A 14937-nucleotide genomic window follows, 5' to 3' on the forward strand; every position below is an offset into this window, starting at 1 on the left:
TTGGGGAAACCTGCAGTCAGCTGAGACTAAAGAAGTCACTTGGATGAGTGACGAAACGTTTCTCCCACAAAACGCTACGTCCAGATGAACAGAATCAACTTTTGGAGACTTAAAAGTCAACGAAACACATCCAAAGTTTGAGGGCCATGACCAAAACAACGAAGCCGACTGAGCCCAAAACACCTAGAGGCGTGTGTGGATATTTCAGTGATCACAGCAGTCTTTTCTCTGTATGGTTTACTTTTTAGAGTGATTCATTGTGAGCAACACAAACTTTAACAGATGGAAAATTTTGCTGGAGCACACTGATCATCACAGTCACAGATTGATGTCTTTAACAGTGTCAGTATTTTTCTTTCCCTGTTTGTGTGGGAATGTGTTGATCACAATTGTTGATAGGCTGGCATAAAAAAGTCACTTTTGTTTTTGTTAAGTTTTTTCAAGTTGCTGGGGGTGTGCTCTTACAATCTGACCATGTACACATGTGTAAAAAAAAAAATCAAGTGGTGCCTTTTTATGTTCCGGCAACAATGACATCCATGAGTTATTATTCCTCCGTGAAATAGGTTTATTGGACTGGTGTTCCTACCCTTGATATGATGTGCCAACATTTGGAAACAATTTGTGTGGGGCACGTCTGCATCATTGTCTCAATGAACGGCATCATCGATATTTGGTGATAGCCAAATTGGCCAGCAGGGGTCAATGTGGAGATAGTAAGTAAGTAAGTAAGTAAGTAAGTAAAATTTATTTATATAGCACTTTTAAAAACAGAAAGTTATTTCAAAGTGCTTCACATGGAAATATAAAAGCATATTAAATGAAACAATAAAACAGTATAAAGAGGGTATAATAGCATATCCAATAAAACAGCATACTGCACATGAATATTACCTAAATTCCTGTCTAAACAGATGTGTTTTGAGCTGTTTTTAAAAGAAGCCACAGAGTTGATGGTGCATAGCGGGCGAGGTAAACTGTTCCATAATACTGGAGCCAGGATTTGAAAAGCACGATCTCCCTTCGTTTTCAAAAGGGTCTGTGGAATGATTAGAAGACCACTATCAGTGGATCTAAGGATCCGGTTTGGAGAGTAGGGTTGGAGAAGCTCAGTGATATAAGTGGGGGCCTCACCTTGTAGGGACATGAACGTAAAAGTGAGGATTTTAAACCGATATCTATACCCAACCAGTGCAAGGATTTTAACACAGGGGTGATATGGGAGAATTTATGACTGTGGGATAAAAGCCTTTCTGCGGCATTTTGGACCACTTGGAGATGATTTAGGGAAGCCTTAGACCAGGGGTGCCCAATCCCGGTCCTCGAGAGCTACTATCCTGCAGCTTTTAGATGCATCCCTACTCCAACACAGCTGAATCAAATGGTTTGATCTCTTCAGCATGCCATCATGTTTGGCAAAGGCTTGATAACAAGCCATTCATTTGATTCAGGTGTGTGGGAACAAGGATGCATCTAAAAGCTGCAGGACGGTAGCTCTCGAGGACCGGGATTGGGCACCCCTGCCTTAGACAGACAAGAAAAGAGTGCGTTACAGTAATCTAAACGAGAGGAGATGAAGGCATGGATAAGCATTTCCAAATCGTCTTTGGATACAATAGTCCTGAGTTTGGCAGTGTTTCTTAGATGAAAAAAAGCAGGAGCGGATGACAAAATTGGTATGAGCGTCAAAAGACAGAGATTGATCAAAAATCATCCCAAGATTCCGAGCGGTAGCTTTTATTGAGGATGAGAAAGGACCCAGACGTTGACTAATTTGGGGCTTGATGCTCTCTGGGGAAAGAATCAAACACTCAGTCTTGTCTGCATTCATCTGCAAGAAATTGTTTGTCATCCAATCATTAATCTCTTTAAGACAATCCATTACATTTGTCTATTTCCCAGGGTTTAAAGGAGATGTAGTGATAGGAGATAGAGGGGTTAGGTGAATTTAAAAGCCCAAAGGTGTGAATGTGAGTGTGAATGGTTCTCTGTCTCTATGTGTTAGTCCTGCGATAGACTGGCGACCTGTCCAGAGTATACCCTGTTCCAGCTCACCTTTGACCCGAAATATAATAGTACAGGTTATGCAAAATTATCTTTACAAATTATCTTATATCCGATAAGATAATTTAGAGCATACTCTGACTGGTATGTAACCAGTGTTAGTGATGTAAACAATGGTGATATTTAGTGTCCAGATTGTGGTATTGTCATATTTCCTGGATTGAAATCCCCCAGGTGGTGGTGTCAGTCCCCTTTCTTCCATTGTTCTGGTATCAACCACTCTTGGTTCGAACCACACATCTCGTCTTTCTCTTTTCCTTGCTAAATACTGTTATGTACACTCCAAAGTTTGCTTAAAATAGTTAGATTACTGTCATGTTTTGTTATCCTCTCTATGAAGGAGATTAGGCTTGAATTTGTAATTTCTGTGCTTTCAGAGATGGGCCCAGGCACGGTAAGCTACAGATAAGTTTCTACATATTGGATTATGTGTTGACAATTTTTTGTTGTTTCATCTTTAACTGTATACAAGGAGACAGGAGTGTTGTGTTTAGGAATAATGTTGGTAGAGAGTTAGAAAGGGGTTAAAAAAAAGTAGATCAAATTTTCATCACATGCCCACTTACCCTGGCATTACATACAAACTGTTAAGAGATATATTCTTAAACATTTCTTCAGCTTCGAATCAGAGAGGAGAAACACACAGTTTTACTTGCAGCAAGGGGAGCTCTCAGAACGCCCGCACGGAAGTGAGGGCTCCAAGAGTCCGCTCTCCCATTGCCCTGTTCTTTATTATATACATCGGTGGGGTGTTTATTCATTACATTGGAATGTGGATTTGTATATGTGCGTGTGTGGGGTCAGAGTGTGACCCTATAAAGACTTCCCTAAACCTGCTGGCCTGGAAGTCCAGCAGTTCATCTAAACAAAAGGCACTTAGACTAAAACAGACATAGCTACGTTTATCCTATCATAAAACAATAAGACAAGGTACGACCTTTCCCATGCTCCCAGGATGTGGGTGTGAATGCCAGAACACTCTGAAATGCACACAAAGTTGTTACAGACCTCCTAGGATGAGACATTCTTTCAATATGCCATCAACTATATACTTCTAAACACAAATGATTACATGCAGTATTCTACCATATGCAAACCTATATAATTAAAATATTATACTGACTACTAAGTATAATTTTCCATTGACACAAACATAAAGAGGGAAACACAGATTTGTATAAACGATCTTAGCACTTTTATTTAAGTTTACTGAATGTCTCATGAATGTATTAAATAGACTGGTTTATTGGACCAGATAATTAAACTAATACATGAGACAGAGACATGCTTGCTTAAAACTTTAATGTTGCAAGAATGAGATGTGAGCAAACAAGAGAAATTTAAGATCTTTAAGATAGCCCAGCTTGTGTTGACTGGTCATTTTGTTGTTTTACTTGGGTGCTACAAAGAAGGACATATTATGCTTCAAAATAAAATAATGTAAGAGACAACAAAACACAAACTCTAGCACACATACGTGCAGGAATTTAATGCTAAAGTCTCAGTCAAAGACTCATCAGACTTCCATAGTGCAGACAGATGGCCGATGATAGTTACACCACAGATCATCCCAGCACTTGGAACCTGCAAGATTCAAAAGTAGAAATAAGTAAATGTTACAAATATGAAAACCTAAACCCTACCCACTCTGCAAAGTGACGCTAGTGAGTATCAACAAAGACTGTTGAGCAGATAGTCCAGTTCATACATATATACTTGCACAAACATCTCATACTTTCTGTTGCAACTTCTCTCAGTCCTGCCTTCGATCACAACCATTCACTTCATTTAATAAAGCTCTTCCCAGTTAAACAGGATACTTGTAAAAATAAATCATACATAATGGATATATTCATTTAAAGTTTTTTTTAAAGGAAAACATTCCTTTCCCTTTTAAAAGGAATTCCATTTTTTTTTACTTAATAGTTAGCATTGTTATTTTAAATATTTGAAATTTTAACATGGATTTTAATGTGTTTACTATTTCAGCACATAAATGACAGCTTTAACCTGGTTACAAACAAATAACTTGATTAACTGAAATAAATCAATCAATTATTAAACAGGAAAATGTAAAATAACCCCACCACATACATATTTACTGAATAAATAGGCAAACACATGATAAATAGTGTTTGTTAATAAATAAACCATATGCACATGTGTTGTGCTGATAACAGAAATGTTGAATGGTGACATTTGTTAAAAAAAATAAAAAAATAAAAAAGAAATGCTGATATTAGTGAATAAAAAAATATTCCATTTATTAATCATATAAATTTACTCCATCTGTCATAGATCTAAAAATAAAATAAATGATCTAGTCCAAAGTTCAAATGGTGAACATTGTATTGACGTCCAAGTTAGATTATGTTTGACGTCCAAATGGACGCAGTATGCATGTCCAGATTAATCCAATACAGACAAGATCTGCACGTGAGTTAACATGCGTTATGGATTGTACCTTTGATCACTCATTCACTATTTAATAACTCATTTTAAATATTGTGCTTTGAATCACCTCTATAATTCATCTGAAGACAATGCTGAAAGAACATATTATTTGGCTCCCAGCTGCACCAGCGTCTGTAGTTGAAACGACTCCCATCAGTCCACAACCAAACACCCTCCTAGAAGACAGAAATTAATTGCATTATGTAGACAGGTCAAAATTTGAAGCGTAGTCTTCTCAGATCAGCTGACTTCAGTACAAGTACGTAACTTTCCATGTAACTAACTGGCAGATTTCACTTAGTATTGAGGCCCAAGTTAGGTCATGGTTGAATGTCCGAATGGATATAGTTTGCATGTCCAGAATTGTCATGCATTGATGAACCCAATACAGACACACACATTAAGAGCTCATTTTAAATATTGTGCTTTGAATCACTGAAGAAGTCACTTGGATGAGTGACGAAATGTTTCTGCCACTGAAAACGCTACATCCAGATGAACATAATCAACTTTTGGGGGTAATGAATGCTTGAATTCCTTTTTGAGCATCACTCTGTTTGCTTCTAATTTTAGAGATATTTTGTAAATGGAAGAAAGCTGTCATATATAAATATGCTTCATGTGCATTGAGACATCATGGTCAAAAACCACTCCAAGTTTCCACCGAGTTTTACTGGAGACAAAGATCATGCCATGCCAAGATAAAGCATCTGGTTAGACACTACAGTTTTTAAGAGTTTTCGGGCCGAGTACAATAACCTCAGTTTTATCTCAATTTAGCAGCAGGAAATTTGAGGTCCTCCAGGTATTTATGTTTTTGAGACATTCCTGCAGTTTGCCTAATTATTGTGTTATCTGGCTTCATGGAAAATTAAACTTGGGTGTCGTCTGCATAGCAGTGAAAATGTAGACTGTCTAATGCAGGGGTCCCCAATCTCAGTCCATGAGGGCCGGTGTCCCTGCAGGTTTTAGATCTCACCCTGGGTCAACACACCTGAATCACATGATTAGCTCATTACCAGGCCTCTGGAGAACCTCAAGACATGTTGAGAAGGTAATTTATCCATTTAAATCAGCTGTGATGGATCAAGGACACATCTAAAACCTGCAGGGACACCGGCCCTCGTGGACTGAGATTGAGGACCCCTGGTGTAATGTGTAATGATACTGCTAAAGGGAAGTAAAGTAAGTAAAGAGAATTGGTTCTAGCATATAATGCTGTGGAACTCCATATTTAACCTCAGTATGTGAAGAGGACTCTCCATTTACATGAACAAATTGGAGTCTGGTAGACATATATGATTCAAAATACTGCAGAGCAGTATCTGTATTACTTACATCATGCTCTCTGTTGTATTTCTTCTGGCAACCACCAAATGCAGACTCAACCATCAGACTAACAGATGGAGAAGCGTGATTCATCATTCCAGAAAACACATCTCCATTGCTCTAGGGTAGGGGTCTCCAACTCCATTCCTTGAGGGCTGCTTTCTTGCATCTTTTCTATGTGTCCCTGTTGCAAAACACCTGAATACAATTAGTAGGTCATTAGCAAGACTCTGCAGAACTTGACTGCAGGCTGAAGTGGCAATTCAGCCATTTGATTCATGTTAAAGAAGCTCATGAGTGAATGAACATGGTGCGATACAAGGACTTTTACAAGTGTATTTTTTCAAAATACTTAAATTTACTTGAGTAGGGTCAGGGGTTGCCACTTCAGCATGCAGTCAAATTCTATACTCTTGCTAATGACCTACTAATTTTATTCAGGTCTTTTGCACCAGGGAAACATGGAAAGGTTTCAGGACAGCAGCCCTCAAAGACTGCAGTTTGAGACCCCTGCTCTAGTGTTTAGTGGTGGTTTGCTCCAACTGCATCTAGCGCTGGTGTAAGGCTTGAAATGCTTAGCCATGCAAAAACATTCCATACATTTTTCTACACATTGTTCTTGAGCTATCGTAAGGTCACATGAAGGTTGAAGGTTTGTAGCCAGTGGATCTGCAGAAAATCAGTCACTTGCACACTATTCAGCATCCACTGAATCCACTCTGTGATTTTACATGGCCAATTTGTTCTGGTTCTAAATCGCTTCCATTTTGTTACAATACTACTAACAGTTGACTGAAACATTTAGTAGCTGGGAAATTTCATGACTGAACTTGTTGCACATGTGGCATTTTATCACGGCTTAATGCTGGAATTCGCTGAGTTCCCGAGAGTGATCTGTTCTTTCACAAATGTTTGTGTCTGCATGCCTAGGCGCTTCATTTTATAGACCTGTGCCCATTGAAGTGATTATAAAACCTGAATTCAATGATTTGGATGGGTGAGTGAATACTTTTGGCAATATAGTTATGAACATAAAAGAGATATCTAATATCATTAGACAGGGTTCCTGAAAGTGTAAATTAAAATTTTCTTTTCACTATGCAGTAGAGAGCCTGAATGAATTCAACAGACACCTTAGAAATAGTATGTAATGATAAACAAATTACATTGGGTGCATCAGTTCCTCCAAGCCAAGCTTCTGTGTAGCCGTAAGGGGCAGTCAGCCTCTGAATCTCACGGTACTCCCAGCTGCTGTGCACTGATGCAAGGTTTGCCCCCATGTACAAGCAGTTTATCTTCAATAGAGACAGAGAGCAGAGGTTTTCAAAGTAACAAGTAAGTAACAGTTAAAATTATGTGGTTTAACCAGGTGTTAAATACAATACAAATAAAGGAAAGTTACCTCAGCATTAGCCCAGTTCATTAGTGCTGGAACGTAGCGAAAGCAGCGACCACTAATCCAAATCCAACCACGGGGACAATCAGTGGACCTCTTGACGACGCGACTCTTGGCTGGGAGTAAATGAAGAGCTCTACATGTTTCGTTGGATAATATCTTATTTTATGTTATTTTTAATCATCATATAAATAGAATAGAATGTGTCTTTATTGTCACTGTTACAAGAACAATGAAACACATTTTGCCATCTCTCTGTTAGCAGCATGCAAATTTCTACACAAAAACGATTTTAGAATAAGAGAAGAAAAAAGAAAAGAAAAAAAAACCAAGAGAGACAATAAAGAAAATTGACTTAAAGTTTAAGAGCTGCCTACACAGCGAATGTATGTAATAATGTAAGTATCTACACAGACATGTACAAGTTATATATGCTATATAAATGAGTGGGTGGAATGTAAGGAGCAAGTGATGACTTCAATTTAAGGTGCAATGTGATTGGTGGTGCACATTGAGTAAGAGGTAGGACTAGAGGTAGGAATGCTGGGTAGAAACTTTTATTGAGTCTCTTTGTCTTTGTCCATTAACTGAACTGAAACAATAACTAAAGTTGTACAAGTAACAATTTCACAATGAAACATTAGTTAAGTGATTGGCAGTTTACAGCTGCACGTATGCATACAAAATGCAGGGCATTCTGGCTTTCTCAGAGTTATAGATTTTAGTTCTATGCATGCAACTGTAAGCTCTGTAATTATTATGACATTATTCTAATTATAACAATATTAACTTCTCAGTTATCTTGAAAAAATACAAAGTGATTTCACAAACAAACAATATCAGGGAAGAAAGTAAATTACAACAGGAAGACAAGCAGGAAGGTTAAACAAAGCTGAAGGACCCTGATGGCAAGGCCTGGTCAACTTGTGATTCAAGTATCACCTTTAAAATATCCAGATCCTTGAATACACCATTTATATTTGAATTCAGCTCAGTTCAATTCAGTTTTATTTATATAACACTAGGACAGCTCCATCAAGGTGCTATATATTGTAATACCCTACAATAACACAGAGAAAACCAGACGACCCCATTTGAGCAAGCACCTGGCGATAGTGCGAAGGAAAAACTCCCTTTTGATGAGAAGAACGCTCCGGCAGAAACAAGCTCAGGGACAGGCAGACATCTGCCACAACTGATTAGGGATGAGGAGAGGCAAAAGGACAAAAACAGGATGTGGAAGAGACACTACGGTACAAACATTGAGGTGGTGTTTCTCTTAATTTTGGTCAAGGGCGTAGATTTGGCATGGACGGAAGGGACATGTCCCCACCAATATCCGGCGATTATTGAATTGTCCCCACCAATAATTTGATTTCTTCGAGTAAAAAAACAAAAAAACCTGATAGAAAGAAAAAACGATCTGTCAGCGTCTCATTCACCCAGCGGTGCAGAAAGAGTGAAATTACTCTACTCTACTGGAGTCCTACGTCATGTGACAAATATGGCCAATGTGATTGGCTGTGCTTTTCAGTGAGCTCTGTTTAGTTTTAGCAGCGGCAAACCTGCGCTGCGAGGAGGAGAGGAGGATGGCAGCAAAGACGAAGAATCTGGATATAAGAAATTATTTTTCAAAGAAGCCTGTAAGTCACTTAAAGTCAAGTTCACTCATAAAATGTGTCCGTCATAATAACGTTACAGGCTATTCTACGCTTTGGCCCACATCAGTCTGAAATTGTATGTAATCATGAATAACGTGTTTTGGAAACTAACTGCACAACAGGCAGCACTATTAGTTCTCTCAGTCTCCCACAGTAGCATTTCTAATTTTGATTGAAACTGTCAGAGAAAACAGCAGCCTCGAGTAAGCCAGGATATTAGTTTACAGAGGCTGTTAAAATGATATGTCTAACGTTAAAATGTTGGTGACACAATAATTTCATCCTAATGGCACTGACATATTCATAGAGTTAATTTTGAGACAAAATATCATGAGGTAGTCATGATTTTACAAATATTCCACCTTGTAGTGCAGTTTGCACAAATTGTTTTAAAAATGCACTCAGCCTACAAACATTACTGATGAGTCAAGGTCTGCACACATTGACAGAAACACTGAAGCAGCTCCACATTTTATTCTTATTGTCATGTATGTCCTATTTGTCAGGTGACAGAAGAACCAACACAAAGCTCAGAGAGTAATGGTGACACAAGATCACAGGTGAAATTGGATGATGACTTGTTGGTTCATGACTGTATTTGAAGCACATGTGTGACTGCATGTATGTGGAATGGCTCACTGTTATTCATCAGGTGAGAGAGGTGAAGAGGCGAGGTCACAGGTGACTGACTGATGATTTGGTGCTATAGATTAACTAGTATTTATTATCATGACAGTTGTTAGGCTGCTGATGTAAATTGATTCATTAGTGTATATTTGACTAAGTATCTGAATTGACATGTCTCACTTTTTATATGGCACGAATCAATGTGTTATTTTATCAGGTGGCAATATGTCCTAGTGCAGTCAGAGGGGAAGAGCCAGGGCCAAAGGTGAGGCACATCAAGCACATAATAATAATTGTAATCTGAGGATAAAACGCAGGTACTGAGGCTAAAAGAAGCTTCAGTGCTCTCAGAAGACTAAAAACATGTCACGGCAGGGCGCGCCAGCATGAGGAATGAGGTAGACCCAAGAGCAGACACGGTGGAGACAGAACTAGGTTTCCAAAATAAGGCAAGCCTTTATTGTGGCTGCAGGCATAACAAAAACACTAGGGGACACTGAAACTGGGAAAACTAAGAAGACAGAGAACACTGTGTAAACTAAGAAGGCTAAGGCACTCTTTGAAGGAACTATGGAAAAAAACTATAAACATAGAGTAACTAAGCAGGCTAAGAACACAGTGTCACAATACAGGAAAATACGAGGTGAGGATAACAGACGATCTGACACTGACACAAAGACACACTGGGCTTAAATACACTGAGGCAGTCATCAAGAAATTAGAGACAGAAGGGGAACACAGCTGGGAGGAATAAGACCTGATAAGACAGAAGGAACAAAGCTAGAAACACTGACATAAGACGGGAACATGAGCCTTCAGAGTAAAACAGGAAACAAGACACCACTAAACAAACACGCAGACACGACACAGAGAGACAGAGTAGACACTGAACTAAACCTGCAATAAACATGAGAACACAAAAACCTACGAACTAATCCCTAAACAAGAATAACCGAAACATAGAGTCATAATCATCATTATCATCATAATAAGAAAAGAATCCAAAATGCAAAACACACCAAAAGCATAACTCAAAATACTGGGTCAAACTGACCCAGAACCGTGACAAAACATGGCTAAGGTCAACAATGACTCAAATGAGATCAAACAATGCTGCTGTATGTCCACCAGGAGAGACTGGACAGTATAGATGTAAAACAAATATGCCAGCAGTTTATCTCAGTTAACGAGAGGAGAAGGCATGTGTGTGGCTCCTTCACATAGTGGACATTGAGTTGTTGTGTGGGACACCAGTAGTCCATGTCTGTTGCTGTAACAGTAGTTCATGTTGAGAATAAAAAATCCCAGCTCACTGATCTGATCGGGGCAATAGTGCCTAAAATGTTGCATAATTTTGCTGAGAGATCTTTTACTTTGTGGTGATCTAAGATGAGTAGTTTTATGAACAAAAACCACCAGGTCATTAAGTGTTCCCTTAGTGCTAATGTGTCAGAGATGTTGGTGTAACTGAAGTAATGTTGTTAAGAATAAAGGTCATATTCTTTTATTGTCATGACTCTATTTTTATTTTGGTATGATACCTGATTTATATGGAATATAACTAAAGCCTAAAATACTTAAGTAATTTAACAATATATAATTCACATATAAAACTATGAATTGTAATTTTAAATAGTTTAAAAGCATGCAGAATAGCATATGTAGGAAGTATATTTCTTCTCTTTTTTTTTTTTTATCAAGAAGCAAAGACAAAAAGGGGGAAAAAAAGAAACAGAGCAGAGTTCGGTGGTTGAATCATCCGTCCCCACCAATGCCAAAGCCAAATCTACGCCCTTGATTTTGGTGTATGTAGAAAACGTCACTTACCTTACCTGGTGCCAAAAATTCCTCTGCCTTATCCCTGGGTTCTGCACATTGAAGACCCAGAGAAATTAAAAAATATTCACTTTGATCATCAGTTTTCTGTATATGATGTTCATAAGCAAAGTGTACATTGTACTATTCATTTGTATGTTTAATGACACTGATCTACATGATGGAAATTATATTGCAATACTCACTAGCAGCCATGGTCAGAGCTATTATAGCACAGAAAATTGCACATGCAGTCAGCTTCTTCATGGTGATGTTCAGTATCTGTAGTAAACAGAAAACCCAACGTGAATAACAATTCATTAAAGAAAGAAGGAAAGTTTATTGCAGACCTTTTTTAGACTATCTTCTCCTATTTCTATTAACTATAAGCCCGTAACTTCAAGCATCAAGTGTGGAAGTGCTGAACTGCTCTCAGACCAATGTTTAGGTAAGGCTTATTATATTTACATATTTGCATAACCAGAATGTAACACTGAAAAAACTAACACTTTTATTTTTCATGCCTTCTTCACATTTCTTTCTTTCTTTCCAAATCTAAACAAAAATAACTGTCTCATACCTAATTGGATTTCCTACTTTTTTCCAATTTTCCTACTTAATTTCACATACTGACTGAACCTCAATAGAGGTTTCATGAGGACAAATACAGAACAATTAACAGTGTCTTGTAGGAAAAGAGCAGTGATGGAAATAACCTCATTATAAGTATTGCCATTACTTTTTTCAGTAACTAGTAATCTAACTAATTCTTATTTCTATCGTTACAACGCCTTTACCTTTACTAACAAGAAAACGCAGGAGCTAGCGGGGCAAAACAATCGCACGAGTGCTGCTGATTGGCTGAGAAAGAAAAGTAGTCGTGTTAAACCAATCACATGACCAATTTAAGATGACATAGCAATATGTCAACCCAAGAAGAGCCCGAGTGTCCATTTTTGTGTTAAAAGTGTGGACTTCAAACTATATATCAGTTTTTGAATTGTGTTGATAGGCCACGTAAAACCAGAGTCATGATAAAAAAAAATATACGCTGTGTTTTTTCCTGAATACTATCGTCATGTTTACTGTCTAAGGACAGTGGTAGCACTTTCTGCTTACAACCAAAAAAAAAAAAAAAAGAATAGATACATTATTATATTATATTATATATATTATAATATTTTGTGTGCCATCTTATTTGATGCAGGGCATCTGATTGTTCTGTAAATAGTTTGAAATGTTTATTAAAAAAAAAAAACCTTGACTGCAATAACTTTGTGGTTTGCAAAGCGTGTGCATAGGTTTTTAAATGTACAATTCATATTTGCATTTTAAGTTATGAAATGCAATGTATGTGTTAATATAATATGTCAAAAAAAAATTACCATAAATTAAAACGTGTGAGGTTGTGCTGAAAAGAATGATACCGAACAAGGCAAGATAAATAGTTTTTAAAGGTGAAATGTGGAGGTAAAATTAAAAGTAGTCAAAAACAACCAATTATACCCCATGGCAGAGTTGCTGTTCCTTTATCCAGTTAACGTCAGACATAAAGAAAAGTGTGTATGCCCTTGAGCCTTACAGGCCACACAGGGGAGTAGAAGGTGCCATAATAACATTGCTTTGCTTAGTTTTTTTTTATCTTTTAAAACATTTCAAATTCATATTTTAATGAATAGACTCTGAGAGGAGTTGACACCTCACGTCACTCCTCATGTAGCGTTGAAGCAAAAGAAACAAAGATGTGATTTGACAAAAAAGGTCCTTCAGCTGGTATATGAGATTACTTGTTACTGACAAGCAATACTCCCTCGATGTCAGCTCAGAGTCTCTTGGCGCACATGGATGGGAGCACAGCAGTGATGTGTTCACATCACTGCAGTGGTGGCCCTAATCCATCCGTCAGTCCCCTATTTCCTTCTTCCTTTACTCATTAACAAAACCTCAAGATACTTAAACATCTCCACTTGGAGCAACAACACACCGGTGACCCAGAGCAAACACTCTGGGATTTTCTGGTTGAGGTCACTGGCCTCAGACTTGGAGGTCCTGATTTTCATTTCTCATACTTCATACTTAGCTGCAAATCACTTCACTCTGAGCTTTAGGCCAACAGCTGACAAACCAAACACAACCACATCATCTGCAAAAAGCAGAGATAAGATTCTGAGGCTACCATAGTGGAAGCCTCCGGCCACTAGGCTGCACCTAGAAATTCTGTTCATAAAAACTAGGAAGAGAGTTGGAGACAAATGGCAACCCTGGCAGAATCCAACACCGACAGGGATCTAGTCTGACTTATTGCTGACAATTCAGACCAAGCTCTCACAATAGTTGTACAAGGAGAGAGTCAATCATAGCACCAGGTGAGAGATCCCATACTCCCAAAGCACCCCCATAGGATACGTGATCAAAGGACGCGGTTAACTGTCTTATGTCTTGCTCTCTGTCCATTCATCTCTCCTCTTTTGTGTCTTCTTCTGGGCCAGATTTTTCTTTTGAATTTTTTTCTCTCATTCTCTCTGATCGTTGTAGCTCTCCTTGTCTTGGTTTTTGGTTCATTGGATATTTTTTTTTACTCTTTAACATTATTATACATTTATGTTTGTCTAAAAACAATCAAAATTTGATCAAAAAATGAGAGAGAGAAACGTTTCAGACAGTTCACACTCTCAAAATCACTCATCCACCATGTCAACTGAGAGAGAGAGAGATATCAGGCACCACTGAAGTGTGTGTGTGTGAGCACTAACCCTAAGATAAGTTCTCCCTGTTTTTTTTTTTTTGTTTTTTTTCAAAACACAGGATAAGATTTTAATACCACATATTCTTACATTTTCGGGTTATTTACCATACAGTGATATTGACAATCGATGTTTATGACAGTTCTGATTATCCTGATCAACATTATTTTAACATCATAATGCAATTAATGCTCTTTTTTTCTATTTTCTGCTGATATAAGCAGTTCCTTAGTTTAACCCAGAATTTCAATAGTTAAAATTTGACTCTGGTTTGAGACTGACCTGTGACATGAGACCCAGAATGACCGTCTGTCGATAAAAACACTGTCCAAATAAATGGAGCAGCCTCTGCAATGATCCACACACAGACTAGAATGAGCTTCGGTCCAGGAAACAGTGGAACAGAGCTTCTCTCTGTGAGGACAGAACATGCAGTTCTCATCAACACTTGGATCAAAACAGAAATAAAAGCATCTACAGCCACTGCACCACCTAAAATCCTCCACTGTAGCTCTCCAACCTTTTTTGTGAATGGGGTTTTATAAAATGCTCTCCATGCAGGTTTTACATGTGATCCCAGACCTATAGACAGTTAAAGTAGCCAGTCTCTTTGTGTCTAAGATTTGAGCATCCGCATTTATACAACTGAAAGTTTTTCAAATCCAGCCCTGACTTTGAAATGTGACCTGGAATTATTTAATGGGTGTCAACAGAAAGAAGAGAGAAAGCACTGGAAAATAAAATACAGATTCCAGCGATGACGCTAGGAAAATTTCTCCAGGAATTTCCCTTTTCCAGTCAGCAGCATTACCCTGTGTGTCTTTTTGACATAATTTAGTTTCTCGAG

The 14937-nt window shown here is 38.0% G+C and overlaps 1 protein-coding gene across 3 annotated transcripts in view; it reads right to left on the reverse strand.

The window, feature by feature from the left end:
* The window catches only part of LOC102204861 (type-2 ice-structuring protein-like), a 37778-nt gene extending 23059 nt beyond the window's left edge, over positions 1 to 14719 (reverse strand). For all 3 annotated transcript variants that reach the window (XM_005754264.1, XM_005754265.1, XM_005754263.1), the window contains exons 1-2: positions 14611 to 14719; positions 14373 to 14504 (exon numbers count right to left, since the gene is read on the reverse strand). In XM_005754264.1, the coding sequence (XP_005754321.1) occupies positions 14373 to 14381 (9 nt within the window). In that variant the 5' untranslated portion in view covers positions 14382 to 14504; positions 14611 to 14719. The remainder of the gene's footprint in view (positions 1 to 14372; positions 14505 to 14610) is intronic.
* Between the last annotated feature and the right edge of the window lie 218 nt (positions 14720 to 14937).

The sequence above is a fragment of the Pundamilia nyererei genome, unplaced genomic scaffold (genome assembly GCF_000239375.1).
Source record: "Pundamilia nyererei isolate P.nyererei 1_Seehausen unplaced genomic scaffold, PunNye1.0 scaffold00529, whole genome shotgun sequence".
NCBI lineage: Eukaryota > Metazoa > Chordata > Actinopteri > Cichliformes > Cichlidae > Pundamilia > Pundamilia nyererei.